At 38.8% G+C, this 13,531-nt stretch overlaps 1 protein-coding gene across 1 annotated transcript in view; it reads right to left on the reverse strand.

Moving 5' to 3' along the window:
- The window catches only part of LOC148019768 (cytokinin hydroxylase-like), a 28,829-nt gene extending 20,911 nt beyond the window's left edge, over positions 1 to 7,918 (reverse strand). The window contains exons 1-3 of the mRNA XM_087699932.1: positions 6,748 to 7,918; positions 6,219 to 6,448; positions 5,658 to 5,917 (exon numbers count right to left, since the gene is read on the reverse strand). Of these exons, the coding sequence (XP_087556058.1) occupies positions 5,658 to 5,917; positions 6,219 to 6,448; positions 6,748 to 7,105 (848 nt within the window). The 5' untranslated portion in view covers positions 7,106 to 7,918. The remainder of the gene's footprint in view (positions 1 to 5,657; positions 5,918 to 6,218; positions 6,449 to 6,747) is intronic.
- Positions 7,919 to 13,531: the final 5,613 nt, after the last annotated feature.

Raw genomic sequence — 13,531 nt, forward strand, 5'->3', positions numbered from 1 at the left:
ACTCTTTAGATTCATAAGGAAGCTGGATGATGATGCACTCCAAGGTTTTTCACACAGTGTCTACATAACAACAAGACAATGTGAAATAGGCATAAGTCGTGCTAATGTTCTTGAAGTCTATCCAAGCTTTAGAGCAAGCATCAAATGGAGGAAACGAGTCGGATAAAACTCAATGCATACCTCATGGTAAAGAAGCCATAGCTACCATTGATGAAGATGTGAAACTTTCAAATCAAGGTTAGAGTAAAATTGAATAAGAAGCTCCCCAAACCAATGCTTAGATACTAGTTGAAGAGAGGAAGCTTCGAGTGGAAGCATGGGAGTAGAAGTAAGAGCTATGGTAAAAGAAGCAAGAGAGCAAGAGCAAGAGACATTAGATGTGGGAACTCCAATAGTCATAATGTGTGACCGATCTTTCCTTATTCAAATATTACTAAAAGAATAAAGAATGAAGTGACAGTGACGGGTGCTCACCACACCTACAGTGTACAAGTATGCAAATACTTCTAGTATAATGAATACACTAGTGGTTAGGCACAAGCGCCTCTACCTCCAATAGCTTGAAAATCCAAAATCATAAAATTCTTGAAGAATCAATGCCTTGAGTTCTCGTGAATACTTAAACACAAAATATTCAAGCTCCGTGACCAAAAGCCCCAAAATATGACTCCAATATGCACTCCAAGAAGGTCCATATGCTGAAATTTCTCCAAAATTTTCACTATTCCAACTCAATACTTATTTCTCCAAATTTTTCACTATTCCAACTCAATACTTACTTGAGTAACATCCTTTGGCCCTCGACACAAGCTCTCTTAAGGAATCTTGATGGTTTTAAAATAATTTAAATGTTACATTGCTCTCCATGATCATTGGAAGAAGAAGAAAGCTTGAGGAGATAAGGAAATAGCTTAATCTTGTTGCCATTGATAATCCATAACCATATAGAGAGCCTCATGAGCAAGAAGATAAGAAATCTTATACTATTTGTCAAGATTCTTGACCATTGAAGCAAGTTCCCTATTCTACCATGGCTAGGGTTTGAAGAGGTTGAAAGAGGAGCTCCAAAGGTTGAAAGAGAAGCTACCATACCCCTTACACATGACCAATCTTACCCTTAATCAATGAAAAATATCTCAATGCATATTGGAAATGGAGGTTTTCCCTACAGTTCTTAGTACAAAGGCACCAAAAAATATGCAAAGTACTTCTGGTGCTCAAGGCTGAATGATTCCTACTCAAGTATAGTTGATATGTTGCTCTCAAGTCACTAAACAAGTGTCCTAAGGTCAAAGGAAGAGTTGTGATCAATGAAGAGAAAGAAGAAGGTTTTCTTGAAAGAAACCATGAAATATTTAGCCAAAATCTTGAAAAAAAGAGAAAAGAGAAAGCATGTTTGAAAGGTAATTGCACTTGTAACCCTAACTAACTCTATTTTCCTTTTAATTTACTATTTTACCTACAAAATGGTATGTATCTTGTCCATGACTTGCCATTTTGTCCATGATGTCTCCACCTTTTCCTTCATGTACTCCAGTTAGCTCTAACAAGGCATTTTTCCTTGGTCTCCTTAGTCTTTGCATCTATCCATTTCCAAGCTAACACCCTATCCTTAAGTAACGAGAATGTAACTAGTCCGTGAAGGAAATCCAAGGAAAGATTGAACCAAATGCATCAAAGACCATTGCTCTAATACCGCTTGTCAAGAAGCAGGTTGAGAGGTGAGAAAAGAAATGAGCAAGGGATTATTTTAATGGTTATAGATAAAATAGTGTGGGCCACTTACCTTATGTATACAAGAGGAAGACACATAAGCAAGTGGAATGTAAAGCTCAAAATCTTGAGGCATAAGATAAATCTAACCTCAAAACAACAAAATTTCACAACTAGAATATATAAATTTCCAAGCAATTGACTCTTAAAAGTACTAACAATAGCTTCATTATAGTTTCATAATTTTAATATATAACATAAATATCAATATATAGGTTTCTTAAAAAATAATCTTTAGCAATATGCTAGATATATCTTCATTGCTTGTTGGGGTAGATATTTACCAACAATAGCATTGATCTTGTATGTCCAATTGGGTCAATTGAATCAAGTCCCAAGAACTTCATGTGAGACCATAAAAGATATGAATATCACATTCTCTCCCTTGAGTGGTCTTAGAAAAACCATCATAATAGGCATGAAAGCATTAGAAACAATTCATTAAAATTTAACCCCATGGATCTACCCATAAGAAATCATCTACATAACATGTATTCAAAGGATATTAAGAAATACCCTTTCTTTACATGTTATAAGGCCCTAAAACAAACCCTTTTACTTTACTAAACTTATGGAATTTTTTCAAATTGTAAATTTAAAATCCATTTTGTAAATATAATCCTGTAAATTTTACTAAATATAATACCCTTTCTTTTGAATTCACGTGGTATCTTACATGTTCTATAAGGTGGACTCCCCAAGTTTAATCTCCATAATAGTTACCCCTTTGAAGTAACATGGAATTTTATCAAGGATATGTATTTCAACTAGTCATCTCTCACTAAGGGTAGCCCTTTATATCAAGCTATGCCATGGGTCATTACAAAAAATTTACCCTTTTAAAATTTGATGGCACCACTAAAATAAGATACTCTAATGTAACATCATTAACTAATAGTATTCATTATCCATTGCAAACCATGGAAGATGTTATCAAGTACTAGCTTCAAGAGGACTTCTCAATCTTGCCTTTAATGGTTTCTAGATTAAAAGAACAACACCACCTCATGAGTTTTTAGTAATTTACCTAAATTTTTCCAAGGAGACTAGACACATTTCTAAATTTTCCTTCATTTCAATGGGTCCACTACACATGCTTTATATGGTCAAATCCCAACTATAAATTAAGGATATAAGAAAAGATGATAGTAAGTATAATCCTTTTTCAGATTTGCATATAGTTAGAACCACTAGTACTTAGACATTTCACCAATGAATGAGGAGTTTATCCACCCAAACACTTACAAGTTTTACAAAATTTGATTGCATAAACGATGAGACCCTTTCATGCAAAATAGAGCACAATCATTTGAAAAAACTAAAAGGGAGAAATTACTTTGAAATCCATGATAGGAAGATGTCTCATAAGTTTCTACAAGTTTGTTCTAGCATTAGGAGCATATAAAGAGTTGTTAAGGAGAATTTATAACTACTCTCTCAACCCTTATGCCTCTATTGGTAGCCTTCTCACTCACTATTCAAGCAAGAAAAACTACAAAATTCTCTTTTGGTAGCCATGAGTATACTCCAGTGCTCTATGAGTAACAATGAGTAAGAGTCAAGCACACTCAAGTAAGTGACCTTGGACTCAACTTGGATGGAGCCTCAACTAGTCTCACATCGCCCTCATTTTAGGTAGTAGAGATGTTTGCTAAGTAAATAATAAAATTAGAAAACTAACCTTAAAGATCTCCATATTTTCCTTCTAGCGTCACTCAAAATTGGATCAACCCTCACTTATTCCTCATTCTTGGTATGTGTGGTTCATGCTTTCTTCTTGTTGGTGAATATGGCTAGTGTTAGGAGGTGATAACAGAGGTATTTTCCTTAATCAAGATAATATGTTTTGGTTGCAATATGCTTTCTAGATCATCAATGAATAACTACCATATCTAAAACAAAGTATTGGCAATGTCCATACAATAGTGATTGTACTACATCTCACTTTGAACTGAGGGCCTTCCAGTTATTGATGTTCAATTAGATACCTTTGTGAGGAAGCTTCTAAGGTCTATTAAAATAAGGTTTTCATGTCATGTCTCATCACAATGATCCAAAGGGAGCTTCTAAGGAACCCCTTACCATCAATGGATATAGAAAGCATGTTTGAAGACAATAATTTTCTTTGATTTATTGCCATGGAATAAAGTCTAATTAGCTAACAATTTCATGCATGTTTTATAACTTAAGAACACCCTTGTGGACGTATACATAAGTGCATGCACATGCATACACATCTTGCACATGTATGTGCATATGCCCTAGTTCATGAGATGAAAAAGAGTGGACATAGTAGGGAAGCCTCAAAAAAACATGTTCTGACTCATCTTCTAGTTATGGGAACCTCTATAAGACTAAGATGGTCGATGCTGATAACCTGATTGAGATGTAGATGTTACATGAAGTGTCCCATAAAGAGAAGGCCATGAATATTTTGGAAGTTCCATTCAAACCAAGTGTTTTTGGAAGAGAGGAAAAAGTATTGAATTGAAGTGTCTCTAGAAGATAACATCTCATTCCCCAAATGAAAGTCTACTCCTACGTTGGACAATGTGAAGGAGCTCAAGTTATACCGAATGGGAAATATCAAGTGAGAAAACTAAGGAATGATAATCAATAGTCATCGGCCATATATGTGTCATAAGATAAGTATGCTCAATAGGATATTTGCATTATTAATATTATGATGAGTAAATCATTTGAAGCAACCATATATTGATATATTATAGTTCTTCTACTTGATCACTAACTAGGCTACCCTACAAGGAGTGATCCATGGTTTTATGCTACTTTAGTGATTTCAATAAGATTATCTATTGAGCAAAGAGTGAGTGTTGTGTGAAGACTTTAGGTATGTTCTAACAATACTTGCTCAATTAATAAAACGGCACAAAAGGATTGACAATCATCTTCATCACTATAGAATATGGCCTAGTACAAAAAAAAAGGCATTTTCTCCTTCAAGTAGTATCCTTAGTTTAGTTATCTATAGAAGGCAATCATTTTCTTCTATTTGGGTGAGAGAACATCTGAAGTGAGATATGAAGTTTCAAGATTTCTAGCTTAAATGCCCATGAGATGTTTAGGAACAAAATGCTTTGTATAAGTTTTCCGAATGGTCGATACTAGCAAGTATATTCCAACATCTAGATTGCTAGTAACTTCTTGTGCTCTATATGGTAGGTTGTTGGTTTAAGTTCTTCAAAGAGGATATCTTAATCTATCACAATGTTTTAAGAGAAAGTAACTCAATTTATTCTTTTTTGACTAGGACGACTTTGTCCAAGTCTTGCAAGCTCTACTATCTTAACTAAATGAAACAATTCCATAGTTTTGTCCCTTGTTTCATTTATACTTAAGTGCCCTTATTCTAATTCCATTGACCCAAATTCCACACTTGTACCTTTGACACATGACAATTGCTTTGATGCTGGCCTTGCTCAATATATTTGCAATAAAAAAACATAATGCAGTGCAGTCACTATTGGGGGTTGTGATGTTGCTTATTTAAAGAACATTGTGTGTGGAAGATGGGATTGTCTATGATGTTTGTGGATTTCCTATCAACTTCTAACACCATCTTAGAAGAAAGGGACGTGACTTTTCTTTTTTTTTTTAAGGTTTAAGCTCCGAAGGTATATAAATCTGCAAATTTTCTTTAGCCAGAAACTGTTGAGTAGGTGGGACCAAGACAGCCCCGAGTAGGTGGGACCAAGTCTGCGGGCTGTCTGGGCCTTAGGTGGACATATCGCAGAGCCAAACACAGAATGCTATAGAAGGAAAGGAGGGAGATATAAGTAGAAGGCTGTCTGGGCCTCAAATCGAAATATCCGAAAGGCGAGCACCGAAGGCTATAGAAGGAAGGAGGGAGATATAGGTAGTACCTCTTGCGATCCTCGCGGCTGCAGGGCGATTGGGTAGACAGCTTCTGCAATTGATTGAGCTTGCTGAATATGAGCTTTCCCTGCTCGTAACTGCTGCCGAACTCCGTCCGAGCTATCACGTCTCCCGCGAGGCGGCTCATCTCCGCCTCGACCTCGACCTCAGCTCCAGCTTCCTCCATCCTCGACTTATTCGCTATAATTAGCCCCTCCCATTTGTCCAGAAGCTGCCCTGTGCACTCCACCATGTGGCCGATCTGTCCCTGCTCAATAAATTTATTCAAAGAAGACGATTATTCAAGGAAACCCATTGCGTTATCTTAACGTTAAAATATTAGACCAGTATAACTCCATTGCCTTCTCTCTACGACGTGGATCTCAGAGGCCTGTCCGCAACTTCAACATGCTAGGTATAGCGTGGCTCCCGGGACCTCAAGATAATTACACTAGCTGTAGCATTTTGAAGTTGCAGAGCGGGCTGAACGAACCATACTGATGAGCTGTGCAAAAACCCTCGACAAATATCAGAAAGCGGATGGTAGGAAGTCCAGTTAATAAGAATACCTTGAGCTTCTCCACATGAAACGCTGGGGCCACGACCCTCCTCTGATGAGCCCAAGCTTCCCCATTCGCCATCAGAAGCCCCTCGCCGATGAAATCCTTTACGCCCTGCTTCTGAAGAGTGGACCTTCCCAGGCTGTGGACGTGCTTTGACGAGAGAACCTCCCTTATTAGCTCTGGTTCCGATATAGTCAACCGAGGCTCCGCACCCCACCAGAATAGAAACCGCTTACCTGCTCCAATAATATTCATTAACACTTGATAACAATATCGCACGAAAAGAATCAGGGGAATCTGCGATTTCATTCGTCGATGAGCGAGTTGATTAGCTTAATCATCCGACGAGATGAGCACGAGTTCGGAAGTGACGACCATCTTTCCGAAAACCGACACAACACACAAACCCTATCAATAATATGTGCATGAACAATTTGATTATAGATATTTTTCGAGATTCATTGTCTGCTCTATTTCCAAACATGAGAGCCAGAGAGAGAGAGAGAGAGAGAGAAAGAGAGAGAGAGCTACGAACCGTAGATGCTCGACCAGTGCACATAATCAGGCATCAAGCGCGGAACAATGTCGTGCGTGACACCATGCATGTCGTGCCGCAGACTCTCCTCCCTCATCCTCCTGCGCTGAAGGAGATTCCCGTGCATGAACTGAGGTGCCGGCCCCTTTATCCCTTGCCTCCTCATCACATCCCTTATCCTGCGGGGAACCCACCAATGCGTGCGCACGAATGCCACTAGCTTCCACAACCCCAGAGCAGCTATGCACAGCAGGCTCATGATTCCTAATATCACAACAAAACTCCACAATACCACTGCGCCACAGATCGGCTGTCGATCAGAGATGTCCGCCGCGTCTGTATATGAATGCAACACCATAACGAGAACATACCACGTCCTACTGCTTGTACTAGAGGAAATCGTGTGCGTGTCTGCGCGCACACGGAGAACTACCCAACATTACAACACTAGTTGCGTGGCAGAAAACGGATGCGGCTTCCGTGTACTAGAATATATAAATGAAGACTAGTGCATATTGCGCGGTGTGCAGCTGCATGAAATTAGCTTTGTCGTGAGTACTAATAGTGATAATCAGAGATCCGAGTTTGTGTGATGTCCACTGTAGAAGAATAATTACTTGCTAGCCTCCAAACCAAAGCTAAGGACCACATCTACACCACGTCCTCTGACGCTCCGGATCACAGCCCACTAGCAAGGCCCTTTTGCTGATTCGACTTGGCCGATGCCTTACTGATTAGACTTTGCAAACCCTAGACGTGGAGAGAGAGAGAGAGAGAGAGAGAGAGCGAGCGAGCTACAGCTTCTAATAGGCAGCACCTCTTTTTCTCAAAAAGCGACTCGTTTCGATACCTTTTGGTGTTATCGATATGCTGTGCAAGAGGCTACTACAGGCGAATGAAGAAAGTTCATAAGTAATGATGATAATACAATGGAGTCGAAAGAAGTAGTATGTAGGGAGCTGGAGACGTTAAGAACTTATGAGGCAGAGAGGAAGTGGGTCAGCACCAGTACTGATAGGGAGGAGAAAGAAGAGGTCAAGATAGTCCTTCTGCTGATTACTGCGTCGGGTAAGAGGAACTATTGCTCATGATTAAATAAGGTACCGAAACCCTTTGGACCTTGAGACGAGCAAAAGGAAGACGTGCCCTATTCGCCAAGGTCCGGTATTCATTTGATGTTCTTCGCATGTGGAGCCTGTCTCTGATCTCTCTCTCTTACATTTCCTGCTTTAACAAGCTCTGGTCGGCTCGTATTCATGATTAAAAAATGTAAAATATCGGTGCGAAGAAGAGGAAGAGACTAGGAGGAGAGGTGCATTGCATCACAACCGTTGGTATATCTTTGTGCGACAGGGTACATGCCATTGGCAACGTTGATATTGGTTCCTCCTCATCTGCCTGACTTAGCTTTGACGTGACTATATTTGTGCCGGGTTAGTACAAGGCGATATTTTGGTGGTTGTTTTGACACAACGCATGGTTTTGCATATGCTGCGCCTCTCCTCATGCACATATGGGATCCACATGTAGACGGCTTCCGTTTACAAGCTCTTTTCCCTCCAACCTCTTCCTTGAGAGAAATGTTTTTCCCACCCAATAGATCTAGAACTTCCTTTTTAATGCGGAGTTCCATTTTTTTTTGGAGCTAGAAAAATAATCACGCATATGCAACATGGGTCTCCTTTAATTGCTAAGCTTGCACCTCCATGACTAAAAGCTCAAGACATTAAAATTCTAGTTGTCCAAAGTGAAATTTCTTAGGACAATATTTGAGTGAATTAGAATGTCATAGCACATTCCTAGTATTCTTACTCCAATTCAATTCGATATTGTAATGGTGTTTTCGTACCCATGTTGTTTACCAATACATAGGTATGAGCTATGGTCACTCTCTCATTTAAATTCAAGATCGTTAGAACTCATTTTTTTAAAACGATAATGAATTGAGCTTCTACATTGATGGGAGGTATGGATTGACTTTTGACACATTGGTTGAACAAGGTTGAGCTCCAATTTTTGATAGCCACCTACCGATGTCCTCTTTCTAAATTGATGGAAACGGCTAGGTATAAGGCATCAAAATGCTCAGGAGGTACAAAACTTTGTAGTTGACGCCTTTTTAATGTTCCATAACTTAAAGAACAAATAATAAAAAGACCGACAAGCTTTCTCCATGCCACCACTAGCTTCTTTATTAGTAGTCCAAACCTTAATTTGTTTATATCAAGAATTTGTATTAAACAAATTGACATCAATTATATTAAACCTCTTTTATAATTGACAACAAGCACTTCTAACTAGTGTGGAGTCGTCCATTTCTTCATCCTTTTATTTTGGATAAGGCATTAACAATGACCTCTTATTTTGAAGGATTGTTGATACCTTGCTTCTAACCCATTTGTTACATTCCCTCCTCAGGACAACGGAACCACTTGTCAACAACCTTAATCCTACTTGTTGTAAGTAAGCTTGGCTTTGTAACTAAGCATGTACCATAGGCCAAAGCTAATGGAGGACCTACTTTTCACCCATGTCTTGCTACATAGCACCCTCGCCATCAAGGTCATAGTCTGTTACATCTTCCTAAGGAGTTGGTTGTGACCATAAAGAGATATGCCCTCTCCATACTACTCATGAGAATCATGTACCTCATCCACTTTGCCTAATGTTGTAAGATCCTTTGGCTATTATCACTCTTATGTGATATTTACCTAGATGAAGACTAATGAATGCATGAGATAGGTGTGGGAGACACTAGAGCTCTTTATAATGGAGTTTGTGTGGTGAAAGGACCTATCATAGGATTCTCTATGGCAATCTATAGTCAAGATTCTTGAGGGGTGGTCGAATGAGCACTCATGTCCTATTGCAATCAAAATCCTTGAAATAGTGGAGATGTGGTCAAGCATGTCTGTGTGGTTGTCTACAACCATGACAATGAATATAGAAAGTAAAGACTTCATATGGCTATATGTGTAATCAAGATGGACATGAGGTAGAGAGATTCTCTATGGCATTCTACAACCTAGGTGGCCAAGGGGTGAGTTTGTAATCAAATTGTCAGGATGGGAGAGTGCCCATAAAAAGTGTTTATCTTTACCATCATCTGTTGGTGACTAGAATTCTGCAATGATGGTCCTATCAATGTCTACACAAATACACAACATCACGATCAACGATACACAACTAAATAACCTAAACATAAACTAAGAAAAATATAACCTATGATAGCATAGCCTAATCTAAGATAGGATATCTTAGCCTAGAATAATTGTGACATACTATCCAACATAAAACCAATGAACTAAACAAAGTAATAGGTGCACATCAAGGTATGAGAGGAGTAAAATAGATTATCATAAGAATCTTTGAACTAATATGTGACTTTATTGCCTCCCTAAGCTTAGAGAAAAGACTACACCATCTAAACCTCAAAGATATAAAACTTTATGCATATGGCCAAGTCTATATTACAACTAAGTATATATCCATGAAAAAAGTAGCACTCTACACTCCTTGGGAAAACTTTATGGGATGATGTAAGCTATGAGGAATTGAATACAAAGTACACTTTCCTCATTAGACATTAATACCCTATCAAACTTAGACTCTTCATAAACAAACTTATAGCTTCCAAACTAAGGTTCATGACATAAACTCAATACCACAAGTATAAAATAGATCAAGAAGCCACTACATGGGAATTAAGACATATCGATAGTAGTTTTCAATAAAAACTAGTATTATCGCTATCTGTGATGCAAGTAGCAGTTCTTGTAATTCACGTTATGACGCAATTTGCATGGAGGTAGTGACACAAATAGTGACGGTGTTCTAGGAAAAAAAATGGGTTGAAAACTTGAGGTCAGCATTTTGAGAACAAAATGAAAATGAGAGAAGGAGAGAGCAAGAGATCTTGAAGGTTTGAGAGAGAGAGAGAGAGAGAGAGAGAGAGAGAGAGAGAGAGAGAGAGGGGAGGGAGGGATGGAGACAAAGACTGATTGACTATACCACCGCCACCAACATTCGCAAGGCAAGAGGAGAGAAGAACGAAGGAGAAAAAGGAGGGAAGCCACAAAAGTGAAGTGTTTCTTCTTCGAGCCCTTGAGGTAGATGCATTGTTTCTCCTCTCTTAATTTATGTATTTTCTTCTCTTCTCTTTATCTTCTAGTTTGGGAAGTGATGAATTAAGAGAGAGGGAGAGAGATAGAGAAATAGAGAGAGGAAGGGAGTGAGAGAAATAAGAAAGGAGAGAAACAGAAAAGGAAAGAGAGGGAGGGAGAAATATAGAGAGTAAGGGAAAGAAAGAGAAGGGAGGGAAAAAAGCAAAGAGGGAAAGATTAAAAAAAGAGGGGAAAGAGAAACAAAGAGAGGGAGAAAATAGGGTAAGATAAAGTGAGGGAGTGAGAGAGAAATGAAGATAGGAGAGAGGGGGAGAGAGAAAGGAGGAGATGAAGGAAAGGAGAGAGACAAAGAGAGGAAGGGAGAGATAGAAAAACAAAGAGGAGGGAGAGAAAGAGAGAGGGAGAGAGAAAAGAGAGGGGAGAGGGGACAGAGAAACAAAGAGAGGTAGAAAAGAGGGTGAGATAATAGGAAGAAGTGAGAGAAATGACAAGAGGAGAGAGAGGGAGAGAGAAATAAGAAGATGAAGGGAGAAAGAGAGACAAAGAGGGGGAGGAAGGGAGGGAGGAAAGGAGGGAGGGTGATAGAAGCATAGAGAGAGAGGAGGGAGAGGGAGAGAAATAAGGAGAGAGAGAGAGAGAGAGAGAGAGAGAGAGAGAGAGAGAGAGAGAGAGAGAGAGAGAGAGAGAGAGAATGAGGGGAGAAGAGAGAGAGAATGAGAGAAGAGGAGAGAAGCCAATAGAAAAGGATTGGGGATAGAGAAACAATGAGGTAGAGAGAGAGAGAGGGAAGAGATAAAAATAGAGAGATGAAGGGGGAAAGGGAGAAAAAGAATAGAAACAAGGAGAGAGGGGGATAGAGAGAGAAATAAAAATATAGGGGTGAGAGAAAAAAGTAATAGAGAGAGGGAGAGGGAGAAAAATAGAGGGAGGAGAGGAAGAGAGAGAGAATAAAGGGGAAGAAACAGGGAGAGAGAGAGAGAGAGAGAAATAGAGAAAGAGGAAAGGAGAGAGAATGAGAGAAGCCAAGAGAAAGGGATGGGGGATTAGAGAAATAAAGAGATAGAGAGAGGGAAAAAGAGAGAAGAATAGAAAGATGGAGAGATAGAGAGAAATAAATAGAAACAAAGAGATGGGGTAGAGAAAAAAGTAAAGAAATAGAGGAATAGGAAAAAATAAATATTTAATTAAAAATAATAACATTAAATATCGGAAGAGAGGAGAGGGAGAGCAGGTGAGAAACAAAGACAGAGGGAGAGAGAAATAAACATGCAAGAAAAGGGGGGAAGAGAATAATAAAGAGAGGGAGGGAGAGAAAAGTAGAGAGAGGGGGGAGAGAAACAAACAGAGAGAGGGGAAAATAAAGATTTGAAGGGAGGGAGAAAGAGGAGAGAGAAATAAAGAAATAAGGGGAGTGAGGGAAAGAAACAAAAACAAAGATAAATGAAAATGAAAAAATTAAATAAAAATAATATTAATTAATGAATTAATATGAAAAATATAGGGAGAGAAACAAAGAAAGAGGAGACAAGAGAGAGATAAAGAGTGGAAGAGGCGAGAGAAACAAAGAGAGAGAGAGAGTGAGGGGAGAAATAAATATGCCAAGGGAGAGAGAGAAGTGTATTGTCCACCATGATATAGAGAATATAGACAATGATGAGGGCCATGACATTCGAGATCAAGGGGCATATCTCAATCAACGTGTCCCATTTCCATGCACTCAATCCAAGCTTGCAATTTGACAAAAATGTTGCTTGTCTATAACTTCGATGAATTTCAATCGCAAATCATAGATCAAGCAATCTTAGACCTTTGAGGTAATGGTGAGCAAAAGTGTGTATCGTTAATGCTTTGCAATCAAACCCTACTTAAAATAAACTTCAATAATAATAAATATGATTGGTCCATCTCAACCAATGTACCTATTATGACCCGTAAGAAGATTTCATGGTCGTATATTGGTGGAAGGAGCACCGAAGCCGATAAGCCCGTTAGAGGACACTTTGCCAACTACGCTCTCGACACTAGACGACATGGAGAAATGTCCAAACCTTCCTAATATATTGAAGACATGGATGGAGACTATGATCCAGGCATTATTACCCATGGATACTGTGTCATCCGATCTAGTAAGAGAGGAGGCCTCTATACCATTATATAATGGATGCCATGTATCTTGCTTAAGGATGCTCCTTACACTCCTAAGTATACAAGTAAAGTACGAATGGATCGATGCAAGTATGACTAAGTTGTTCACATATATTCTACACTCCTTTAACTTAATGTATAAATAAAAATAATTTTTTATTTCTTCAAATATTTTTAGATTTTTTTTTGTCTACTAAAATGTCATATAGGGCCATCTGAAAATAGAATACTCGAGTCTCATGATGATATGCGATAAGTGTTGGGAAAGCTCGACATGGATTATAACAACATTCATACATGTGACAATTATTGTATGCTCTTTCGAAGAGAATAGAGTCCATGGAAACATGTCCGAAGTGTGGTACACTCATAAGTATCACCAAGACCTACAAGGGCAAACCATCCCTTAGAAGATTCTCAAACACTTTTCACTTATACCATGTACCTATCACATGGTTTGCACAATAGGCATGGAAAGTTCGATAACATGGCATGCACAAAATAGGTCCACATAT

This window comes from Lygodium microphyllum, chromosome 19 (assembly GCF_053477565.2).
Source record: "Lygodium microphyllum isolate KBCC chromosome 19, Lygodium_microphyllum_v1.1.10, whole genome shotgun sequence".
NCBI lineage: Eukaryota > Viridiplantae > Streptophyta > Polypodiopsida > Schizaeales > Lygodiaceae > Lygodium > Lygodium microphyllum.